The sequence below is a fragment of the Pagrus major genome, chromosome 22 (genome assembly GCF_040436345.1).
Source record: "Pagrus major chromosome 22, Pma_NU_1.0".
NCBI lineage: Eukaryota > Metazoa > Chordata > Actinopteri > Spariformes > Sparidae > Pagrus > Pagrus major.
The window spans coordinates 6,400,894-6,425,589 of record NC_133236.1 but is presented as its reverse complement, the minus strand read 5'-3'; the positions used below and the strand labels follow the sequence as shown (position 1 = coordinate 6,425,589).

Below are 24,696 nucleotides of genomic sequence, written 5' to 3'. Positions count from 1 at the left end.
GACATAACTCTGGATCAGGACTTCTGACAGTGCACGGACAAAAGCTTGTGTTTTTAGTCCCACTCCAGTGGATTTTGGTATTTTCTAGTCCTTTCGTGACAATGTTGATGAGCCACAATGTTTTCCAAATATTTTCTGACAACACTGACAAAATTTAAGCTGTTGTTAAAATGGAACAATGACTTCTGACCAGGCCTCGAGTTGTAATCTGAGTTTTGTGGGGGCCTCTAAGAGTAACCCTAACTCTAACAAATGGTAGGACAGAGGTGGAGGATGATAGTGGAACTGGTGCCAAAAGGACAAGTAGGCCCAAATAGTTAAAAATGTGTTGTAGACAGCGTTTCACAGAGTTTATGTTTCTCCTAATGCAACAAGTCTCAAAACTCAGTGTTTTTTAAGGGAGTCTGCTGACTTTCTCCATTTTCATCTTTCTCGCAGTAGCCTGTATTAGTCACTGTGTCTTGTATTCGTAAAATGTGACATGTTTACCGTCAATATGTTATATTCTTTAGTACATTTGGTGTAAATGGTGAAATCAGTTGAAAGGGCGTTCAAACAGCAGCTGGGAGGAAAAACAGACAGGACAAAGAAACATCTTAATTGTTTGTATTTGATGCCGAATTTACAAGAAGGCATCAGTGATTTAGAATTCACTGGAGCTGTTTCACAAACTTTAAGTTTCTCCTCATAATGCAGCAACTCTTAAAAACACACGGTTTGTAAGGGAGTCTATTGCAGTTACTAGTGACTTCACTTCATTAAATGGTCCAAGTCCACGACTTAGACACACACTCACACACGAGTAGATCACAACAACAGTTACATAATTTAAATATAAGAAGGTGTGACAGCGCACAGCCCAGAGAGAGAGACTGCTGACTGTCATTCAGAGAGAATATGATGCGTTGTTCCTCTGGAAAACATGCTTCTTTTATCATCAGTGTAAAAAATACTCATCACATTGACTCAATTCATTATTTGTGATTAGAATAATGGTTGTTGTAATGTATCAGTGACCTCCACAGATGTATAATTTTACAGCTACCAGTGAACCCTTTCTTCTTGAAGGACAGGTTGAAATGTGTTTCAGTCTGTCTCAAAACAACAGGCAGGTGTCCATATAATCACTGAAGCATCCCCTGCTGTGATCAGTCCATTTCCTCTCCTCCGCTCTACGCAGCCGCCTGGCTCTCCGGCGCGCCGCGGCACACAGCCCCATCCACAGCGCATCAGAAGCACCTTTGCGTCGGAGAGAGGTGGATCCCGACAGCCGGCAGCGCGGACTCGCCGCATTCCGACGTGAATTTAATGAGAAAGAAAATCCGTCACGATGTAAATGTTCGATTGTTCGGTGGAGCTCCCGTCTCCCTCTCAGAGCCGACGCGTCTCCAACTACTACAGAAGGCAGACGACGATGCGGCGAGCAGCGGGTGTGTGTCCTGAGGACCGTGGATGAGGAGAAAAGAGGAGCTGCGTCCAACCACCCTCTCAGCCTCTACAACACAAGCACACGCTGCGGATGATGTGTTTTTACTCCCTGCCCTTCTCCATACTCTCTCGGTTAAAGTCCACGGAATTAACCGAAAGGACCCTGACAGATTAGACTTTTGTTTGACCAAACGGAAGAGCCAGGAGAATCAAGATGAAATTTCCGACTGAGAATCCAAGAAAACCAGGGAGCCCGAACCCCCCACCAGGTTAGATTGTCAATTAGCCTGATATTTCATATTATTTCCTGAAGGGCTCTGTTGTGTGTTTGGGCAAAACATCTCTGTTCCGTCTGCATTCACCCACTGCTCATCTCATCACTGCCTGTTGTCAAATGAAATGCTGCAGTCTGTACACAGTCCAGCCTTCACCTGCTGTGAGGACAGGCTCCTGCGATTGTTTCAGTCAGGCAGCTCCAACAGACTCGTCAATAAAAGATGAATGCTGAGTTTCCAGAGAAAAACAGAGCAGCAGAGGGCTGCTGCTGCTGCTGCATGCTGAAGTTTACTGCAGCCGCGTCCTCTCGGTGCCGTCCCCACTGCTCAGCACCCTGTGGTGACACCTGCCAGATACTCTTTTCATTTGTCAAATCAGGTTTTCAAGGCGGCATTGTGATCAGTGAACAAAAGATGTGACGTGATGCACAGGGTCTGACTGAAGCATTACCTCATTGATGCCCCCGAATTCTGCATGTGTGTCACGTTCTGACACGGCATCATGCTGCTGTTACAGCCCGACATGTAAGTGATATATATTAGGCCTGGCACATTACAGAGAGAGAAGACATGACAGCCGTCTTTCATTTCACCATCAGCTCTGTGGTGACTGATGGGTGCCGTCCATCATCATCACCTGCATGTGAGCAGAGCTGCACACTGCAGCTGATTGGTTACATAAATCAAAGCAGTCACTTGTTGTTTTTAATAAGCCTGCTCAGTGTCAGTGAGATGTAGCACAGCGGTCACGATTTCCCATCCTGCTGTTACATAATATTATTTAGTGAATAGATGATGAAATGTTAAAAAAAACACCCTGGTCTTCTGGCTGTCAGTCACACTGGGAGCACTCAGCTCACTCTGGAGTCTTCACCACAATCAACAGCCTGTGTTGTGCTCTAAGAGATGGCAGCATGGCAGGAGGGGAGATATGTGAAGGGTAATGATGGATGAGGTGTCCATTATCATGAACCGTCCATTATCCTGCTTATACCATGGTCACTTAGCACAGAAAAAAACATTTGCCTAAATTTGCATGTGTTTTGTGATCAAGATATGAAGTTTTTCTCAAGCAGTAACTCTGTTTCTCTGGCAACACCTGAGAGTTTGACTAATAGCTGAGACAATCTTTACAATCACATCAGGTTCTTATGTAATGGAAATGTTGTTCACTACTCCAGTAGATAGGATGAACCTTACATATGACTTAGCAACAGGAGATAAACTAACTCTGCTCAGCAACGTTATGCAAGCAAAATTCAAAGTAAATAGCATTGTGTACCAGGCCTGGTGCCAGGATGATGTGACTGAGGGGGCTGTTAAAAATTACGAAGGGGGTGATTTTTATTTTTATTTTTTTTTTATAATATAAAATTAATGAATTTACCCATGCAATTACAACATAGGGGTACTGTTTTCAAAATCAAATAATACATGTATTAATCAGAACACACGATCATAAAACAATCAGAGCTGAATATTTTTTGAATCCATGAACATCGTCAACAGGCTGATGTTAGATTGGTTGTTTCCTTGAAAACAACTAATCACAGCAGTGTTCAAGGAGCTATTTGTAATTTCTAGCCACCTGCTTCAAATGAGTAGGGGGGCAGTATTTAACTTAGTCTCAATGTTTAGTTCAAACCCTTTTTGTCATTTATTTGATATATTTCACTTGGTCCTATGCAAATTCATTGTTGCAAGTTGTTAAAATTGTAAGGACGGAAATAATTAGTACTATTTATTTACCCATATATTCACCATTCCCCAAGTTTTTTCTTGCATTCTTTTGTTACACAACAAGTGCTAAATAAAACTTTTGGAGGTATACGTTGATACTAAATTCTGAGACCGGCTCATTCTTTTAGTGGAACAAACACAAGTCTGTGTAAGCAGGCCTACTAAACAACCACTGTATCTACATTTGAATAATGCTGGCACAAAATCCTTTCCAGCAGGCTGAACTGTTTCATTTCAGTTATTGCCAACACAAACAGCCTTTCATGTTCTGTCATTTATTACAAAGTTAACAAAATTTACACAAATATCAGTGCTATAGTGGACACTAAAATGCCACTCCTTTTTTTGCCTTGGTGTCTGGTGCATAATAAATGAAGGCTAATTACTGCAACAGCCAAGAACATAAATATAGAACACAAACAATACAATAAAGATATGAGGAAATACTATAACAAATACTATAGCAAGTATGTATGTTTTAGACTCACAAAGCTACAGTTTAGTCCAAACTCTTCATCATGGGATGTGTATAAGTTCACAGTATAGAGAATATATGTCATGGGATGACGGTCAAATATGTCAGCTGATGTAATATAAAGAGACAGACGTCCACTGGGGGGGCTTGTTGATGAGACCAGCTGCAAGTGAGAATAAAGGGCAGGGTGGTAATTCATCACTGGGGGTGACACATTGTTTTTATTAGAACATGTTAGGACTGTGTTTATTATACAGCATGAACAGTGGTGTGATCATGCTCAGATATATACAGTGTGAACGGTGATGTGATCAGGCTCAGATACAGTGTGAACAGTGATGTGATCAGGCTCAGATATATACAGTGTGAACAGTGATCTGATCAGGCTCAGATATAAACAGTGTGAACAGTGATGTGATCAGGCTCAGATATATACAGTGTGAACAGTGATCTGATCAGGCTCAGATATAAACAGTGTGAACAGTGATGTGATCAGGCTCAGATATATACAGTGTGAACAGTGATCTGATCAGGCTCAGATATAAACAGTGTGAACAGTGGTATGACCAGGCTCAGATATATACAGTGTGAACAGTGGTATGACCAGGCTCAGATATATACAGTGTGAACGGTGGTATGACCAGGCTCAGATATATACAGTGTGAACGGTGGTATGACCAGGCTCAGATATATACAGTGTGAACGGTGGTATGACCAGGCTCAGATATATACAGTGTGAACGGTGGTATGACCAGGCTCAGATATATACAGTGTGAACAGTGATGTGATCAGGCTCAGATATAAACAGTGTGAACAGTGATGTGACCAGGCTCAGATATATACAGTGTGAACAGTGATGTGATCAGGCTCAGATATAAACAGTGTGAACAGTGGTGTGACCAGGCTCAGATATATACAGTGTGAACAGTGGTATGACCAGGCTCAGATATACACAGCGTGAACAGTGGTGTGACCAGGCTCAGATATAAACAGTGTGATCTCTGTAGTGTTTTGAATGATTTTTGTAAAGCCGTCTGTACATGTAAGATATGATTAGTAAGATCTTTGATTTTAGTATTACAGACATGATTTATTTATTATTTCACTCTGATGATGTCAGTACTCATAATACATCGCAGCGCCATCTGCCCTCTTTCAGGAGGAAAGTAAGGAACAGTTGTGTACAAAACTAATGATTTTATATTGTCATATAGTGGAAACATGAACTGCAGAGAGAAATGTGTTCATCAGACAGTCACATGATTTTTACTGGGCACACGGTTTACAAAGTACAACTAACTGAGATCTTCAGCCACATTAGACTTACTTGTCACTGTCACTCAGTCCAATGATTGAAACAGCAGGATGTTCGAGCTCTGCAGGCCTGGTCGTTTCTTCATGGGGGTAGGAGCCAGAGCTGCTCCTTGTTCTTTCCTGGAGCAAGAAGTTAATGATTTACTAACTGCACACAATATCTAACAGTGTCATTGCTACAGTTAGACACATAATAAACCTTGTATTGTCCTCAAAAATGTATAGAGAAGTTACATAACCTAAAATCTTGCCTCATCTCATAACTGTAAAGCCAAGTTGTTACAATGTGATGAACTGAATATTTTTTCAGTCTGTCAACTACTGGGTCCATACAATCACAATTTACAGTCATCTGTTACAAATAAAGGCAACTAATAAGTGACAGCAGAGCAAGACAAGAGCCAATCAAAATAAGACTTCTATCTTATGATCTTCATGTGTAGCGTTTGTATGTACGTTTACATTACAGCTCACTTAGCTCAGCTTTGGCAATGCCACTGTATCTAGAAAACAGCGACATCAAACTGTTACAGTTTGTGTTGTCATTAGTTAACTAAAGATATGTTTCAGTAAACAGACAGTGTTAGATGTTACTTGCGAAAGTTACTTAAGAAACGTTATGACTTAATCTTTGAATTCATCCACCGCTGTCTCCAGTGTTAGAAAGCCTCGACAAAATGTACTCCTGTTTAGCTTCTTTTTACATCAGTTCTTTTCTCTGCTGCGGACATGTTTCTTTTCAGGAGCTGATGTTGGAGATGATGATAAAAGTCATTTTTCTGTAGCTGCTGCATCTTTGTGTCGACTGAATAAATAACTGAGGCTGTAAACTTCTCTGTGGTAGTTCCCTCCGGAGCCAGCTTGATCTCCTGTGGCACACTAGAGGTTACAGTGACTCACTATCGCCCACCAGGCCATGAGGACTTATTACAAAAGGGAAGGCCTGTCCCTGGCTGCTTATCTCTGCAATACAGTACATAGTCATCTTGGACATAACTCCAGATCTGTTACTTCTTCACACTCTGTTGATAGGGTTAGTTAATTTTTTGAATGTTTTAAACTTAAATTATGTCCAGATCTTACAAAATGCACCTTAAAGAGTTTCTGACAGAGATGTTAGCATGGATAAATCAAATAAACAACCAAATCTCTGGTTGTGGCTGTGTTTTTGTGGTGGCTGGTTTGTGATACAGCGGCTTGCCAGCTGTACTTCCTCCAACAAAACACCATCCTCTTCAGCTAGCCGAGCTAGCTTGCAGCTGTGTCTCTGGGCTAGGCAGAGGGGACAGGCCAGATGTATGCATGGCGGACTGCCCCTCCACAAGCTCCAAACTTGGACACAAAAAAACCTTGCTTGCTTTTTGCAAGGAGGGTTTTGTCACCGAGCTGCTCATGGAGAGGTAGCAGCCGTAGTGGGGAGTAAAGACACATAAAGTCAGTTTACCAGCCTTGTTTGAATCAAACAGGGTTACTCACCTTTTTATTAGATGCCCATTACTTGTTATGGACAGCTCAGCCACTTTATAGTTTACCACAGCCCTTAGTGTTGGCTACGTGCTGCAGCTTGTGTGTTACAGGCGCCACCCTGTGGTGTTCAGAGGATGATGCACTTAGGGACTACACTGTGTTGTAAATAAGATAGTCACATTTTTTAATTAAATGTATTTCAAATGTAAAGGTGTCTGCAGCCAGCTGATGATGCTGATGCTCATGTTAGATACAGGATATAGTGCATTAATGTAGGACAGTCAACGGGCAGTTTGTCTGGAACCATCCAAAGGTGTCCGATTATCAAGTTAATACACACCCTCTGGTCAATCAGAATCTAGTATTCATCCAGACTATTGTATAATGAGCAATATATATTCCAGTTTGAATATTAACAACACTGAACAGTTTTAATGAGGTGCATCCATGAGGTGAAGTCAGGTAAAGCCAATCATAGTATTTATAGACGCAAGGACCACTTTCTAGAGAGCTTTCAACTTCATCTCACGTTCCTCTTTTGATTGATTTCACCTAAAACTTCATCAACTCCATTCGCTGACAAAGATTGTGAGATGCAGTTGAAGGTTCTGGAAAAGGTTAGTATGTAGAACTTGAGTGAAGATTTTATATCCAAATACTATTTCCAAGCTACTGAATGAACTTTCTTGGTCTGTGTCCCATGATTTCATTCACAATTAATCTACAAGCAGAGATGCTCACAACTTACAAGTTGTTTTTTCGCAAGTCCAAGTCAAGTCTCAAGTCTCTTCTGGCTGTAATGAGCGTCTATCATTTGCTGTATGCCATCTGTTCTGTTTAGAACACTGTATAACTATATCTAAGGAACTCAAAGCATGTACTGTGTTATTATCACTCCTTTATCTATTAGCACACAGTATCAACATTGATCACTTTTTTGATATATGATCACTTTAAACAGGTTTATTGCATTTCAATATAATAAAAAAAAACAAAAAACATAAATGACTTATTTATTGCCCTAATATGATCCATCCTATGGAAGCCCATTTCCACCAGTTAAAGACTAAGACTTGATAAAAAATAAGCCTTGATAAAAATATGTATACATACATACATATATATATATTCCCATGGTAAGACATAATTGTGATATAAAAAGTCTAAATTGTTAAGTAAAAAGTCATGAATATGAACTAGGAAGTCAGAAATATGAGTTAATGTTGACATTTTATCTCATAATCATGACTTTTGTATCTCAATTTCAACTTTTTAATCTCATAATTATGACTTAAACCCATACTTACGTCTTCATCTCATAATTTCAACAGTTTTATCGCATGACTATGACTTTTTGTCTCATAATTTTGAATTTATATTTCATAATTTTGACTTTTGTTTAACTCATGATTATGGCTTTTTCTCTGAAAATTATGACTTACCATGGGAATATTTTTTCATCAAGGCTAAGTTTTCATCATATCCTTGTCTTTAACTGGTGGAAATGGGCTTCCATAGGAAGGATCATATCAGGGCAATATATAAGTCATGTATGCATGAGAGAGAAGTCAGTCTCTTCTGGTTGATTGTTCTACGAAAGATTTTTTCAGTAACAAGATAGTTATTAGTTAGTTCCTTTTTAATGCTGCTCTTTCTGGCAGGCCTACGCATGACCTCAGTATAAGTAAAATCCTGGCTACAACCCTGCATGCAAGAAAATGTTCCACCTTAAAAGTTGCCGGCAGTATTTGTGAATTAATTTTTTCGCCCTAGTTTATAGCTCGCTAATTTTTCATTTTGTGGAATAACTACATGCACACCAGAGCACTTGCATGTGTTCGCTCCGGTACTTAAACAAATAGCACTACACCCCTGGTTTTTGCTTTTGGAGAATTTGTGTTCAGGGTTTTCCTCCTGTTGTTTTTTTTCTGGAAGTGAAGCGTTTGTGAGCAGAGAGGTTGATGGAGACTTCTCTCTTCTGCCCTGGAGGCCCATCAGTTCTTCTGCTGAATGGAAAAGGCACCGCTCCTTTCTATCAAACAGACAAATATGCATCCTGGGAAAATGGCTTCAGGCGATAAAATGGAATGTTTGAATAGTCTTTTTTAAATTGTATTTTATGGTCTCGCTGCGTTTCACATTAAAGTCTGGTTTTAAACATAATCCTGCCTGTCTCTGATGACTTTTTGGACTCTATATGGATTGATGTTTAAGACTGATTTGCCCTGAGGAGTTTCCTCTCCCTGTTTTCCGGGGATAGTCCCTTTTTGTAACTATGCTTTAAAAACAGACCACAAAGTGAAACAATATTTTATGTGGCGAGCCTACCCGTTAACGTCTCAAACGCTTTATGCTTGTTTAGCCAACAGAGGGGGCTGCTTCTTATCGCTCTTCTTCTTCTACTAACCATTTGCTTATGCTAGTTTAAAAGAAAACTGTTGTGGAAAACTTGTCCAGAACAGAAAGAAAAACTGTTCTCACACCTAATAGAAAAACCACACACATCTCTACTTACACAGCTTTGTATTTTTGTTCTTGCATTTTTACCTGTATTGCATTTAAAATTGTACTGTATTTGTATTTTATTCTTTTTTGTGTTTTTCTTTTCTTTTCTTCTTTCTAGCTTTGACTTTTTAAAAGTCTCCCATGGACAGCTGTGGTAAATTAGCATTTTGCCGAAGTGCAGTACTTCTGGGGCTTGCGCATGGTTGAATGTTGCATCACCACTGGTACTGTTATGTCCATGTCAAATAAATAAACTAAACTAAAAATGCTAGCAAGTGTCAGGTGAATCCTCAACATCACCACAAATGGGTTCGTAAGCCAGGAAGGTTGGATAGAAAGAGGAGTGAAGGAGACAGAGGAGCAATGGGAATGGTAATATTAATTCAAAAACCATTTTACTGTAGAATGATTAGTTTCTGCTTTTAATACTTAAACGACAATTTACTGATAATACATAGGATTGATTTTTACAATGTGGTATAAGTGCTTAGGTAAAGGATCAGAACGCTTTTTACACCACTGCTGTTAGTGTCTGTAGTGTTGACAACGGTGGCACATGAAGATGCAGCGGCTGGTAGCTCCTCCAAATTATGCTGCGTTTTAGTTTTTTGACTGTCATTTTTTCAGCTTTATTGCTGAAACACATTGTACCCATGGCAGAAATACTATCATCATCATTGGAGAAGAAAGCAGGTGTTTTGGATTAACAGCAGAGGACTTTGAGACCATCACGGCTCACAGCGTCTTTCAACCATCCAACCTGACTGTTTGGACCACCCCAGGGAGGAAGAGAGTCAGAGTAAGAGCCATGCTAATCCATCTTGGTTTAAGTCTGCTAATGTCTGGTCACAGTAAAAGGAAATGGATAAAATGGGACTGACCTGTCTCCACCACAACATGTCGGATCAAGCTGTTGCACTCGACAGGCAGAAATTGTGTTCTGAGCCGACAGAGTGCAGGACTACAGCTGGGCGAGGAGAGGTGGACTCTGTCCATCAACTCTGACCGTGTGAGCACCAAGCATCGATGTTATAAAGATGTTGAACTTGATATGAAGATGCCAACCACATTATCATCGTCGTCATCATCATCATCATCATCATCATCATCATCATCATCATCATCATCATCATCATCACCATCCCGTTGCTGCTGCTTACATTCACCCTGATGCAGATTCAAAAGATGAACTACGTGTTTATGTTTATTTATATATAAATAACTGTATATGTTATATATATATATATATATATATATATATATATATATATATATATATATATATATATATATATATAAATATATATAGTTCCGTCTCTCTGTGACAATGAGTCTGTTACAGTGTCACCCTGGTGGTGTTGCTTGTCCGTCTTCTCTGTGTTTAATGTATAGACAGTTACAAACTCTGAACTAAACCATTGTAGTTTGGCCATTTTCTTTATTGTCCAATTTTTACTCGTCAGCCTGCACCACCATAGTTTATTACAGTACAACAGTATGGTCAAAATACATGAAACTGGATTTGTCTCCTTTTTTTATTTCATATATGGATATTTTAATGATATTTTGACCACCTTGGTGGTCACCTTGTGTTCTCCCTCCAACTCTTTTTGCCTTAAGGTATTCACAGACATTTTTAAATTTAAGAAATTGTCTTTCAAGAGCTCATACAAAAGATGACGCTGTTCATTTGTTCTTTGTTTCAGTGGCCGTCCAGACCAACTTGGTGCCCCCGAAGAAGGTGCAGCCAGGCATGCTTCAGTCGAGCCTGGTGCAGGCCAGCGTGGCCGCCATGCAGAACCCGATGGGCTGTGCTCTGCCGCGGCTATCCGTCTCCTCCCGCCCTCCCAGCATGGTGGCCAGCATGGAGGCGGTGGTGGATGGCTCAGCCCCCTTCACCATGATGAAGTTGAAGACAGTGTTGGCAGTATTTGTGGTGGTGGTCGCCTACCTTGTGGCAGGGGGCTTGGTGTTCCAGGCACTGGAGCAGCCCTTTGAAAACAACCAGAAGATCACCATAACAGCAGAGAAGGCAGCCTTCCTGCTGAAACACCCGTGTGTATCTGCAGGCGAGCTGGAGGCTATCATCAAGGTAAGAGCAGCTGCTGGTCGATACTAGACCTTTCCTCAGCCCTGGATGTAGTCCCCAGTGGGGACTCAGGTCTGCTGAAACCTGAGCTTCATATCGATCTGACGCCATTCAAGCTCCACACATACTCCACATTTAGCCAGCCACCCAAAACCACACTGAACTGTCTAGCACGTACAAAGTATAGATGTCTGGATGGCTCCCATACATCCTTGAAGCTCCTTGATGGTATGTGGTTATCCCCCTGAGATGTTTATGTGTGGATGGAGTAGAAAAACTAATTGAAGTTATGATGTAATTCTGGGATGACACTGTTGGAAAGAGCATTTGTCACTATGTGGAGATTTATAGTCACTGAATTAAAACAGATTGCTCCCCATAAAGTAATTTTTACAGTGAAATTAGTTATAATATCAAGTAACATTTATAACTGATTGAACTAACTGGCAAAATTGGCTTGTAAATGTCTGACAAATTTAGAGTGAAGATAATAGGTTGAATATGGCAGTCATGTCTGATCCTGAACTTGATTGAAATGCTGTTTCATAGTGATGGAAGACTTCCAAAAAGTAAAACAATTCACATCAAAGTACTGAGGGGAATTCTGCCAATAACTATAGATCAAACGATCAAGTAAAATTTTAAAGTAGCAGAAGTTCCCTTTCAGTCTGGCAAAAACCATTAACACCAGACAGCCACTGTACATACAGCTAGGAAATAATAACATGTCAGTTACACTGACAGAGATTTTCATGGACCTCGTCAGCTGCTGGACAACCAGAGGGAGGGAGGTATTCATGGGGCCAATAGTCTTGAATGCTGAGCTGAGCTTATCAAACAGTTTCTTATGTAGGCTCTGAATGCAAGTGAAGGCCAAGGCTGGCTGATAATTAATGATGCAGTTGGGTTTGTCTTACCTAGTCTATGCACTGGAGCAGCTGATTACAAGCAACAATATAAATGCTTACATTTTGGGGGAGAAAAGGCTGAAGGTTATTGAAAAGTCCTTGAGTTTGGTGTCAGGTGTAGTGTGCATGCTGCCCCTGGTGTCCTGTGGGCGGTGGTATTCTCTCTGAGTGATAACCTGGGTGTGTCTTGAGTTTGTTCTCCTTCAGGTCAAAGTTGTTGCCACGCGCCCTATGGTGATATTAATGACGCTATCGCTCACAGTCAGTGGAAACATATGTTGAATTAAAACCCCAACTGAGTCCTCCCATAATCCATCAGGGATTTCTTACTGTGGAGAAGGAACAGTTCATTAATTCATTTCAGTTTATTTAACAGGGACAATTCACAATCTAGTTACTGCACCAGATAAAGCTTGAATCTGTCGGCCCTGGCATAACAATCAATTGTGTAAAATTATGTAGCTAATCTTTGCTCAGTGACTGTAGATCTGAGGTTTTATCTTTATGGTCCCTTTCCAGACCTGCAATTATTAACATTGCTGGCTTCTTCTATCTGTTACAGTACAGCTTTTAGTTTTTTCCTGGCTTTATTCAGATGTGACAGGACCATAGAGCTCCAATGCTCGTGGATATTTGTCACTTGTGCAAATAAGGAGTGCTGTCACTGCTGGAGAACAACGGTGACTTGGAAAACAACAAAGAAGAGAATTCTGTCCTCGCTCACAGACCGCAACTCAGATGGATTTTAAATCGGATTTTTACAATTGAAGGCTTAATCACTGGCCATCATGTGTGAGAGGGATGCATGCTCGCACTTGTCACTAGATGATCCCCTCAAACATTTTTTTCATCAATGTCATAATTCATTAAATTGAATATGCTGACTGTTTATTTTCTCAGAGGTTTTTTTTCTATCTTTGCCTGACATCCAAAGAGAAAAAGGTGTATGTGGCTTCCATCTCCTGTAAAATCTGTTTGGCCGTTATTTGGATGTTAGGCGCCTAAATCTTACACTCAATTTGAGAAAATTGTTTGTAAACACGATTTTTACAAACTGTAAAAACCATATAACTTAAATAGATGATAACCTACATTGAGAGATTTCTTTGTATTGCTAATTTTAGGAAATTGTTTGTTTTAATGTGGAAATGGGGATTTATCTAATGAAGTATCCGTTGAGCATGGGATAAAACCAGGTTAAACATTTTCCTTTTGTTGATATATTAGAGTCTCAGGATTTTAGAGGGAATTTAGGATGCTACTGAAGTTGCAAATAGAGATTTCTGGCTCAGAATATTAGAAACATTGGGTAAAAAAACATTACCAAAAGATATTACCAATGATCAAGTTGATTACCTACATTAAAAACAAGGTTTCAAGTATTTTATGTTTAAATACACAAATTAGTGTATCTAAATAAAAATGCACAAATGTGCAGAAGTGTCCAGAAAAGAAATTACAACAAAACATTCAAATGTGTATTTCTTTTCACTAGTCCAAAAGCAGACATTTTATGGAAGCAAAATAACTTAAAATCTCAAAATTCTAATCTAATCACATCTAAAAAAAAATACTTGGAGTGCCTTAAAGCCGGGTCTCATGAACACATCTTAATTTGACTTGTTGCTAACACCAGGACTTTTCATGGCCAAATGCTCACAGCCACATGTAAACCAGCATATAACACAAAGTTGTTTATTGACCTCGGCAGTGAAATCCTGTGTGATAATGGACGGGATAATGCAGAGCACAACTACTGCAGCTGAGCCCTGAATGAGCTGAATGCTGCAGCCTGCTGGGAGACAGACTTGGTGCAGCAGTTAATGCAGGGCTCACACAACAGGAGTTTTAAACCCTAACAGATTTTGAAATTGGGTTGCATCACATTTAAAGGAGAATTTTCACAGATGTTTCCCTTTCTAATCTCATTCTTTATCTCATTATATATTTCACCTTTAGTCATGAAAGTTAATTTGTTTTAATTATAATGCATTGCTAACAGGCTATTTTGCTATTGGTCTAATTTGGACAAAATACTCTACTGTGCTGCGATAAAGGCCACAGAGTCATGGATACAAAAAACTGATATCTTCTAATAAATCTTTTTATGCATCTGTGCCGAAGATATCCATGGTCAGAGGCATTATGTTCTTGGGTTGCGTATCCATCCATCCATCCATCCATATGACACCACTCTGACCTCATGCCGCCATTTTTGGCCATTACTCAACAATTCATATGATAACTATAAGAAAACTGTATACACGTTTAATGGGTTAAAACTATGACATCATAATGTTTTGCAAAAAAGCCTCCGGCCATTATTCAACACCACGGCTCAGGAACAGCATCTTGACTGGTGTGAGGAGACATACAACTATCAGGTGGTAATTCTAGTATTGCTATTTATCCTTATCTATTGTGGCATGTACTGTTCAAAAGTCGACCAGGGCTTGAAGTTTACGGCAAATCTATGAGTCTGTCATAAAGTGGAAGTGTTGATCAGAGTTTGGCTCTCTGTGGATAAGGTGCATTGGTTGCGTCCTTGTGTGTGCCCTTCAGCTGGCCACACAGCTGCCATACCCTGAGCAACGCTCACTAAACTGTAACTCCATCTGCCAGAATGGACACTCGCAGGGCAGACTGGCACTGAGTTTGACCCCTGCTCATGATTTCAGCCTTGTTGTCATGCCCTCTCCCTGCACTTAAGCCAAGCCCATCCGCTGTGCAGAGGCACACCCTGCAGAGAAACAGATACTGTTATGTAACAGGATGAATGGTGCAATGGATTGAAGAAGTCTCAGGAATTTTCTTTTTGCAGTCACCTGAGAGGTGTTGCTGTAAGGCCAGACAAAGCGATGATGACACTTGGGCTATGAACTAAACCCTTTGGACTACTCACATAATAACATTTATTCCACAATGAAAAGAAAAACTGATTTTGGGCAGTGTTTGCAACGCTGCCTAAAACTTGATTTAAAGTCATGTAAGCAAGGCGTCACTTTGTGCTGAAAAGTGGACAGAGATAAGGGCTCAGATGAACAAATCAATTTGTAAATGGTCTTCAACATATATGATTTTAAAGGTATGAGGTCAGAGTTGATTATTACAGCAGTGAAAAATTGCATAATGGCACATAAACAGGGCATAGCCTATTACAAATTTATTATTTATACTTATTTAATGTGCACTCTTCTTTTTCTTCTTCTAAGTACAGTCTTTTGATGTTCACAGTAGCATATTTTGTTCCACATTTTGATACAAGAAGAACTAAATTTGGAAGTTTTTTGTTCTGGGGACTGAGACAGAGCCTGTCTGGAGAGCACAGACCCGATCGGAGCAGGAGCAGGGAGACAGTCCAAATCAGTGCAGCATAGCGGTCAATCCTGTGTAGGAGCCGACCGGCCCTGGGCAGCACTGGAAACAGTGGGTGGCAGGTTTAAAGTGAGGTCCACAATAGCGGGCATTTATTTTTAAGGTGTCAGCATCACTAATGCTACAGAATATAACTTGGATGTGAATATGAATGTGTGTGAATTTAATGATAAAAATGATTAAAATATTTTTGAGATCTTGCTGTCTGTGGTTGGTTATTAAAGACCTAATTGTAGGCTCCCAGGAAAGAGTAACTAATGATTAAACAATTAGTATTTAATGAGTCTAGTGGGTAGCTACTCAGTGTGATGGCTCACTTTACTTGAAGGTACACAAAAGGAGGAACTAATGATTAAGTAATTAATTCTTAATGAGTCTATTGGATAACTGCTCAGTATTATTTTTCACTCTACTTGAAGTACACAAAAACAGTAAATCCGTCATTAAGAAGTAAGGAGTTGTCACTAGTTCATGTCACTTAGTGGCTGGTTGATGGTTAATCAGGAACAACTCATGAATAAAGTGGTCAGTATGTTGATTCACAGATATTTATGAACAAATTATTACCTAATGATTCATTAATTTAGTATCTTCCTGTCTGTTCTCTCTCTCTCTACTATATAGTTACTGGAGTTATTCAGGAATTAGTCAGTAACGATTCATTAAATATCAAGTCATTCCTGATTCATTACCTCTCATCAGTAACTACTCACATATGTTACTGAAATGATTGTAATTACTCAGTTGCTGTACACTCAAATGATGAAAAACAACATTTCCACGGTTTTGTGGCATTGAAAAAGTCAGTCTACCACCTGGAGGTCGTGATCTTGACTTGCTGTCTCTCAGGGGTTTAAATGACGAGATACTTCTTAATGTGATGTTATGTGCGTGGCCATTGTTTATATTTTATGTATTTTGTCTTTATAACTTCTTTTTAGCTCAGATTTGACATATTTTGCCCAATACCATGCATCCTTTTTTTTTGGTTATGGGACAGGCTCTAGTTAAGCTCCAAACAAGTTTGCATTATTGTTTTTACCTTGTTATGACTATGTACATTTTGACTGATATATTCATGTTTCCCTACATATGATCTTACTAATGTGTAATGTCTTTATTGTTTATTGTTGCTGTAATGTAAATTATTAATGTGCTTAGTATGAAAGTGTAAATGTATGTTGTTAATGTCATCGGGTTAAATCTCCCACTGGTGACATATAAACCTTTTCTACATGGATTTACCTGATCATTTTAATCTATATCAATCCAACAACAGGAGGCTGAGAATTAGTTCCTCTGGTTCAGGTGGGAGAGGGCAGTGTCCCTCTCCACTTGATCTGTATGCAAAGTGAAATGAATCTGGCTAGTAAAGGAGGGAGGAAGCAATGAATGATTTTACTAATTGCTCGAGCACTTCGTGATGGCGGAGGCGAGTTCTTCTAAGTGCAAGTCTTCAGATAGAGGCTTTTGGTCTTTTTGTGGACAGGGACAATGGTGGACTGAATCACCGTAATGTTAATCAGGGAAAATCACAATTTTTACATGTTTACTCCAGAAAATATACATTGCCCTACTGTAATAAAATTCATGTACTGTTTTTAACAGAACTATACTGTAATTTTTCTAGCAGCCAATACCGCAATTTTTTCATTTAATTCTCATAAAAATACAATTTTTAGCTGTTAATGTACATACTGTTGTAACAATAACGGAAATATGCCATAAGGTTATGAGTAGCCAATACTGCAATATTTGCATTAATTTCTCGTGAAGGATACAGTTTGTAACTGTTAATGTACATACTGTTGTAGCAATAACGGAAATATGCCGTCATTTTCCTAACAGCCGACACTGCAATATTTGCATTAATTTCTCGTGAAGGATACAGTTTGTAACTGTTAAATGTACATACTTTTGTAGCAATAGCGCAAGTAGCAACTTACAAGTGCATGTTATCCTAGTGGGTAGGGGTTGTTGGCCCTCTGTACCTCCCCAGCTGGAAGGTTGGTCTCAAAGCGTGCATAGAATGTGTTAATATTATCTGGAGAGATGCGGACATTTTCTCAGCACTGCTGCTTTTCCTTTTGAAGTTTGTGATGTTGCTTAGCCCAGACCACATGTTTCTAGTGTCAGACAGTATCCTCAGAAACAAGACTGAGATCAAGCTTTCTGATCTGCCCCTGTCTCTACTTCTCTTCCTAGCATTCTGTGGAGGCTGTGAATGCCGGAGTGAATCCTGTTGGTGACACCTCCTACAACTCGAGCCACTGGGATCTCGGTAGTGCCTTCTTCTTTGCCGGAACTGTCATCACAACCATAGGTACTGTGATTTATGGTGTAACTCAATGGCTCACACTGATAAGGTTAATGTTAGTCCAGGGAATGTTGCACTGGGTGCTAGCTGTACAAAGTGATTTTTATTTCACTCCACCTTACAACTAGGAACTTTTGCCATTGAATGTTTTCCAAACATTGGAATTTGTCTCTTTTCTATGAAAGGTGTAAGAATGGACTGTACGCATCAGCAATCCCTCAAACCCAGTTTCTAGAGAAAATCAATTGTCAAAGCAAAGTATGATCCACATTATCACTCTAATTATTGCAACAGGTGGACAAAGTGATAATTCAGGTCCAAGTCCCGTCATTAAGCTGTTTATTAAATTATTGAACATGGCACATTTAAGACATTTCCCTGATGCCCCACAACAGTGTCTTTTCATATTTATATTAATTATTTATATATTTCTTTTTATATTTTTTTATATGTTTCATTCACTATAACGTCTTCACAATAAAAGCCCCCTGTTATTTTCTAGTCATTTAAAAGCTTTTATCATGAAGCAGCATTACAGAAAACATTGTGTTTTCAGCCGCAGTAACTAAACATGACTCCTTAAAAAGCTGAAAGTGAACACGATTAAACAGTAAAACACAGCAGATGTTTGAAAGAACAAACAGATCAAGAGAAACTAAAGAGATTAAGATGCAAATTATTCACACATTTTTTATCCGTTCTAAATGTACCTTAAAGGGATATTTTTCAAGTTTCAACATGGGAGTGGACAAATATGCTTGCTTTATGCAAATGTATGTTAATTATTATTGCAACAATCCAAAACAATGACAGATACTGTCCAGAATATTCTCATGAATAACCTCAAAGGTACTGCATTCACAAAAAAATATGCTGAAAGCATAACATGGTAAACTCAAGCCCAACAAGCAACAACAGATGGGCATACTGACCTCAATGTAACATTCCTTAGTAAAACTAACACAAAGTAGTGTCCAACTTTACATTTGTAAAGGTTAACTAAACTATGTTAATCAGCCTGCAGACTGCAGTCACCCATTTAGCTATCGCTGTTGAAAGTTTGTCTCATGTAGAGTTGTCCAGGCATCTCCGTTGCAAACTATACAGCGTGGTCTGCCTTTGGCGAGGGGGAGGAGGGCTCTAGGTGTTCGTGCTGTGAAATGATGAAATAAGTTGGCCTGTGTTTCAACACTTCACATAGATTTGGAAATGTACAAATGACATTTCATGAAAAATGCACACGCAAAAGTATTTTTACAAATTACAAATGATATATTTACAAAAAGACATATTTTTACAAATCATAGCACATTCATTTAAATGCCAACTTAGAAGTCAGCAGTATGGAATTTTGTGTTTGTGGATAGCAAAACTCCTTTGTAAATCATGGAACATTTATGGATCATGGTTCATGCTTTTACAAATAGTTTTGAGACTTGTCTATCTCCAAAAATCATGAAGCTGCAGTAGCCCTGATTTTCAAGTCCAGGTTGATTCTTTAAATAAAAGTGGGAGATCGTGGTCCAGATCCAAGGTTAACACCTCAAGAACCTTAATTTGCACTAGTGATCCAGACCCTGACTTATTGGCGATAACAGATTAACAGATTGATTTCAGAGTATGTTTCCAGAATTTAAAACAATGTCTGATATGCAACTAAATCTGCTGCTATTGCTTGCTTAATGCAGTCCTGTAAAGGCTCTTTTTGTCTCCTTGTTGTCTTCCAGGGTATGGTAACATTGCCCCAAGCACAGAGGGCGGAAAGATTTTCTGTATTCTGTATGCAATATTTGGCATCCCACTGTTTGGATTCCTCCTGGCAGGCGTTGGGGACCAGCTAGGTACCATATTTGTCAAAAGCATCGCCAAGGTGGAGAAGATGTTCAGGGTGAGTCACAATTTCAATGTCCTATCTATGACTCAGTTTTGTAGAAAAATATGAAATTGACACATTTAATTGGTTTGAAACAAGAGACATGAAAGCTGCTGAAAGCTATATGTACAGTATTATAAATGTGTGTGTGTGTGTGCGTGTGTGTGTGTGTGTGTGTAACATGGTTATGCTGATGCGATGATAAAAGACTTGTGACTGAATGTATGTTGCCACCAAGGAGCCCAAATGCAATCAGAAACCTGCTAAAAAAGACAGGTTCTATGGCTTTCATCACTTACATTTTGTTTGGTTGTAACTCTCTCTCCCAGAAAAAACACAACCAGATCAGTCAGACTAAAATCCGTGTGGCCTCTACGCTCCTCTTCATTCTGGCCGGCTGCATCTTGTTTGTCACCATCCCGGCTGTGATCTTCAAACACATTGAGGGCTGGACGGCTCTGGAGTCTACATACTTTGTCGTCATCACTCTGACAACAGTGGGAATAGGTGACTATGTGGCAGGTGAGAGCTTGTTATTCATAGTCAGTTGTGTTTTTTTTTTAAATCAAGGCCTTTAAGGTCATGGCTAGAGTTGCAGGCTCTTTTTGTAATTATAATTAGGTTTAGCCAGGTTTATTTATTTAAAAAAAATGAATACAAACTAGGAAGAAAAAGCAGATAGAAGAGCGCAAGTCTGTCTGTGCTGTGACAGGTCTCTCCAAAATCACAGACCTCCAAATCACAGATGATCAAAATGGACATCAGGAGATTTTTCACTCGTAAAAAGAAAATTTAAAGGAGTTGATTCTGAAGCCGTGGCTCAAACATCATCCTGGAGTCAGGAAATTATTAAATATATGTGTTTTTTATTGACTTATTAAACACTCATGGGCAGATATTGGGGTAGCTTTGGTAGAATACTGGGCCAATCATTACTTTGTACAGGCCTTCAACTAGCTTAAATTGTCTGGTTAAATGGAGTCCAATGCTGGCAGTGTCGGTTAGGTTTTGGCACCCAGACTTGGACTAGCATAGGCTAGGTCTACAATTTTTCTTGGGTTGACTGCGGCCCTATGCCGGCAATGCCGGTTCTGTTTCAGCAGCTGAATCTGGGCCAGTGTGCTTTGCCGGATTCTGGGGAGTCATACAAACTGGGTTTGGCAAGAGTCAGGGCACTGTATTTTGGCACAGTTATATACCATTATAGGGCCAAACCATTTTGGCTACATTAGGAATGATGGTACGCTTAAATATGTATCTCTCTCTCTCTCTCTCTCTCTCTCTCTCTATATATATATATATATATATATATATATATATATATATATATATATATATATCATATATTTTGCTTATATCAAAGCTGAGTATCCACCCTAGGTATATCAGCACCTTCCTGCTCTGCTACTCACTACTTCCATCAAGCGTTTCTTTGCTGTCAGCGACAAAAATCATTACACTTACATTTACACTTTTGTCCAAAGCGAGTCAAGATGGCGAGTGACTCTGCTGTCCTGACATTGGTCGGGAGTTTGTTCCACCACTAAGGTGCCAGAACAGAGAAGAGTCGTGACTTCGCTGAGCGACCTTTGTTTGCTCTCAGCGATGGCGGTACCAGTCGGCCAGCTGATGTAGTGCAGCGATGTGCTCGTGCTGGGTTGTGTGGTCTGACCAGTGTTTGGAGGTAGATGGGTGCAGTTCCGTTGACGGCCTTGAAGGCCAGCACCATTTTGAAGATACACTGACAGCAATCATTCACAGCAGATACATTGTGAATATGCCAAAATTTCTCATCAAGTGGTCAGTTTAATGTTGCATGATATCTGAATGAACCTGGGTTCCAGCTCACACTTATCTTCTTCTGTCCAAATAGGCCTCTGTGTGCTCCGTCTCTCTGGCTCGCCCAAACCAGCACTGTTTCTCCCTCTTTCTCGCTCTCCCCTCCTGATGCTTTTGATGGTGCTGACACTGTCATTGTAACAGGCGTACTGTTGCAAACATACTCAGCTAAGAAAACAATGATCTCACTTTTGTAGAATTACATGACAGTACCTATAGTATAGTTATATACTGTGTTTTTCTTTGCTTTAAATGAATGGGTAGCTGATTATTGACAAAATGCCTGATTAGTATTCAGTTGAAATGTTAGATATTAATGTGCATTATAACAGGGTTGCCTTTGGGTACCTGGCTGGAGTGAGATTTTAATGCCATCAAGCATACGTGCATGCACATATTTGGACTGAATTCACCATAAAGGCACGCAGCCTACACATGACTTGTGTTAGGGTACAAAGGAAGGACAGGTTTGGTTATTAGCAATTAATAATTACTAATAATAATTATCAGTAAAGGAAATGACTCCGAGCACTGACCATCACAACCAGCTGTTATCACAAAACACATGTATGAATAATCACAGAAAACTGCTCTGTACAATAAAATAGAGTTTATTGATGTTGGTTAAATTGATCATCAATAGTACTTCACTCCACAAAAATCTATCATTCAACTACAGCAACTAAACAAGCATGTGGTGATGGTGTGTTTGTGTGTGTGTGTGTGTGTGTGTGTGTGTGTGTGTGTGTGTGTGTGTGTGTGTGTGTGTGTGTGCATACAACACCTTCATGTCTCTCTCTCCCTCTTCATTCATTCAGTCACTCATTCACGTCTTGGTGTCTTGTTTTCTAATCAGGGGGAGACCGGAGGATTGACTACCGGAAGTGGTACAGACCTCTAGTGTGGTTCTGGATCCTGGGTGGTCTGGCTTACTTTGCTGCAGTGCTGAATATGATTGGTGACTGGCTGAGGGTGCTGTCAAAAAAGACAAAAGAAGAGGTATGTTCTCATAAAGAATGATTAATGCTGACATGATGAAGATGTTGATAGTCATGTTGTATTCCAGGTTAAGGCAAGCTTTGGGTTACAAGCAATAATAATAACAACAACTAGTAGTAGTTAGTGTGTATCAAGTAGCACCCCTTTGAATGCCAGGACCAAAGATTCCAGCAGAACATTGCACTGCAACAAAATGACCAATGTTATTCACTTCACCTGTCAGTGGTTTTAATGTTGTGGCTGATCGGTCTATAATTATCTGATCATTTGCAGGAAATAAAAGCAAAGATTAGAAGAAACAAAAGGGAAGAGATTAAGCTTTGTCACTCATGATGAAATGTATAATGGTTATCAAGGCTGATAAAATGTCATGGATAACATAGTGCTCCTTTATTTATCTTGAAAAAGACCTTACTCTGCTGCCGAATTATTTTTTGGATAAAGTATGCATATCTGATGTGCTAATTTGTAATGTCTTTGGCCAAGGTTGGAGAGATCAAGGCCCATGCAGCGGAGTGGAAAGCAAACGTGCGAGCAGAGTTCAGGGAAACACGTCGACGTATGAGTGTTGAGGTCCACGACAAGCTGCAGCGAGCTGCCACCATCCGGAGCATGGAAAGACGGCAGCTGGGCCTGGACCAGCGGGCCGTGTCCCTTGACATGCTTTCCCCAGAGCGCCGCGCCATCTTCAACAGCCTGGACACCAACAGCTATAAGACCCCCTCACAGGAGAGCATCGACACCAAGCTGAACAACCTTCGGCTTCGTGGGGCTGAGCAATGTGAGCGGCGCTCCAACCACCAGACCACATCTGAGGACAACATTTTCAACCGCCTGGGCTCCGTCACCAAGATGGCTAAGCGAAACAGGAATCGGGACCTGAAGAAAAACATCCCAGCTGAGGCTCGAAGGCCTCACAGTGAGGCCTACGGCTGTAGCACGCCCACTTTCGACTACAGCACACCCACTGCAGATGAAGCTAAACGGAAGGAGGGAGGAGAGGATGATAATGAAGACAAGGAGTGCAACACCAGCTTGTCTGATTTCCCTCTGTTTGTTGAAGTTTGCAAGCCACAGAATGGGTTTATTCCAAAGCAGACTAAAGAGACTGAGAGTGAGAAAATACTCGAGACAAAAGAGCTGGATATGAAGATGGACCCATAGACAGCGTTCTACAAAAGAGGTTTTAAATAGCACCATTAGTGCCTTACTTTTCTTTAATTCCTATGTGTGCTTAAGCAGGGACAACACCTGTCTCTTTGTGGTATATACTGTAATTTTCACATATTCACTGTGCCTATGGATCTGATTGACACACATTGTGTTGTATGCATGACCAGGTAGGGTTTCTGCAATTGTACTATACCAAATGGTGTTCATATTTTAAAAAGTTGTCAGCTAACAGATTAACAACATAGTTATGTTTGGCAGCTTTGGCCATTATTTCTCTCAGACATGATAACATTGTACTCAACTAAAGTAATTGCTGAGATCCAGGTACACAATCTCCATGAGGGATGTTGGGGAAAGCAATTTTTTCCCCTCAATATTCAGTTTTACCAATTCCAAACTGAACTAGATATGTAGTGTTACCTCCTATTTCATGGTAGCATATATGTATGTTAGCCAGCAACAATGAACGCTACTGCACGGGGCTCATTCGAGCTTGCCAAAGGATCAGTTCTGTATCCTTTGCACATCCTGCACAGATCTCTGATACACAAGGCGGTCACTTTGTTTGAATGACTCCATCACTAATTTGCATAAACCCATCGGTGTGACATCCGTTTTTATACACAAAATATACTTTTTCCATCTGCTTGGCCAAAATTTACGCACAACTGTACATGCTAACAAACATTTCTGAACACGTCCACCTCTGCAGACACTAGGGATGTTAATGATTAACAGTTAATCACCGTTAAGAATTTAACCGATTAAAAACGTATTAAACGACAATCAGAGATGGGCACAAATGTATCAAAAAGTATCTTACAGTAACAGATTATAGATACTTGCTTTTCAAATACATCCAAATAAATTACAAAATACTGGTATGAGAAAATGTATTTAATCAAAGTACAAGTAATTT

The 24,696-nt window shown here is 39.9% G+C and overlaps 1 protein-coding gene across 1 annotated transcript; it reads left to right on the top strand.

The window, feature by feature from the left end:
• Window positions 1-1,642: 1,642 nt before the first annotated feature.
• On the top strand, window positions 1,643-23,768 carry kcnk10a (potassium channel, subfamily K, member 10a). The gene is made up of 7 exons (XM_073493500.1): window positions 1,643-1,697; window positions 10,911-11,296; window positions 17,782-17,899; window positions 19,621-19,781; window positions 20,096-20,288; window positions 22,462-22,604; window positions 23,091-23,768. Exons 1-7 carry the CDS (start codon window positions 1,643-1,645, stop codon window positions 23,766-23,768), a joined length of 1,734 nt encoding a protein of 577 aa, XP_073349601.1.
• The last annotated feature ends 928 nt before the right edge of the window (window positions 23,769-24,696 follow it).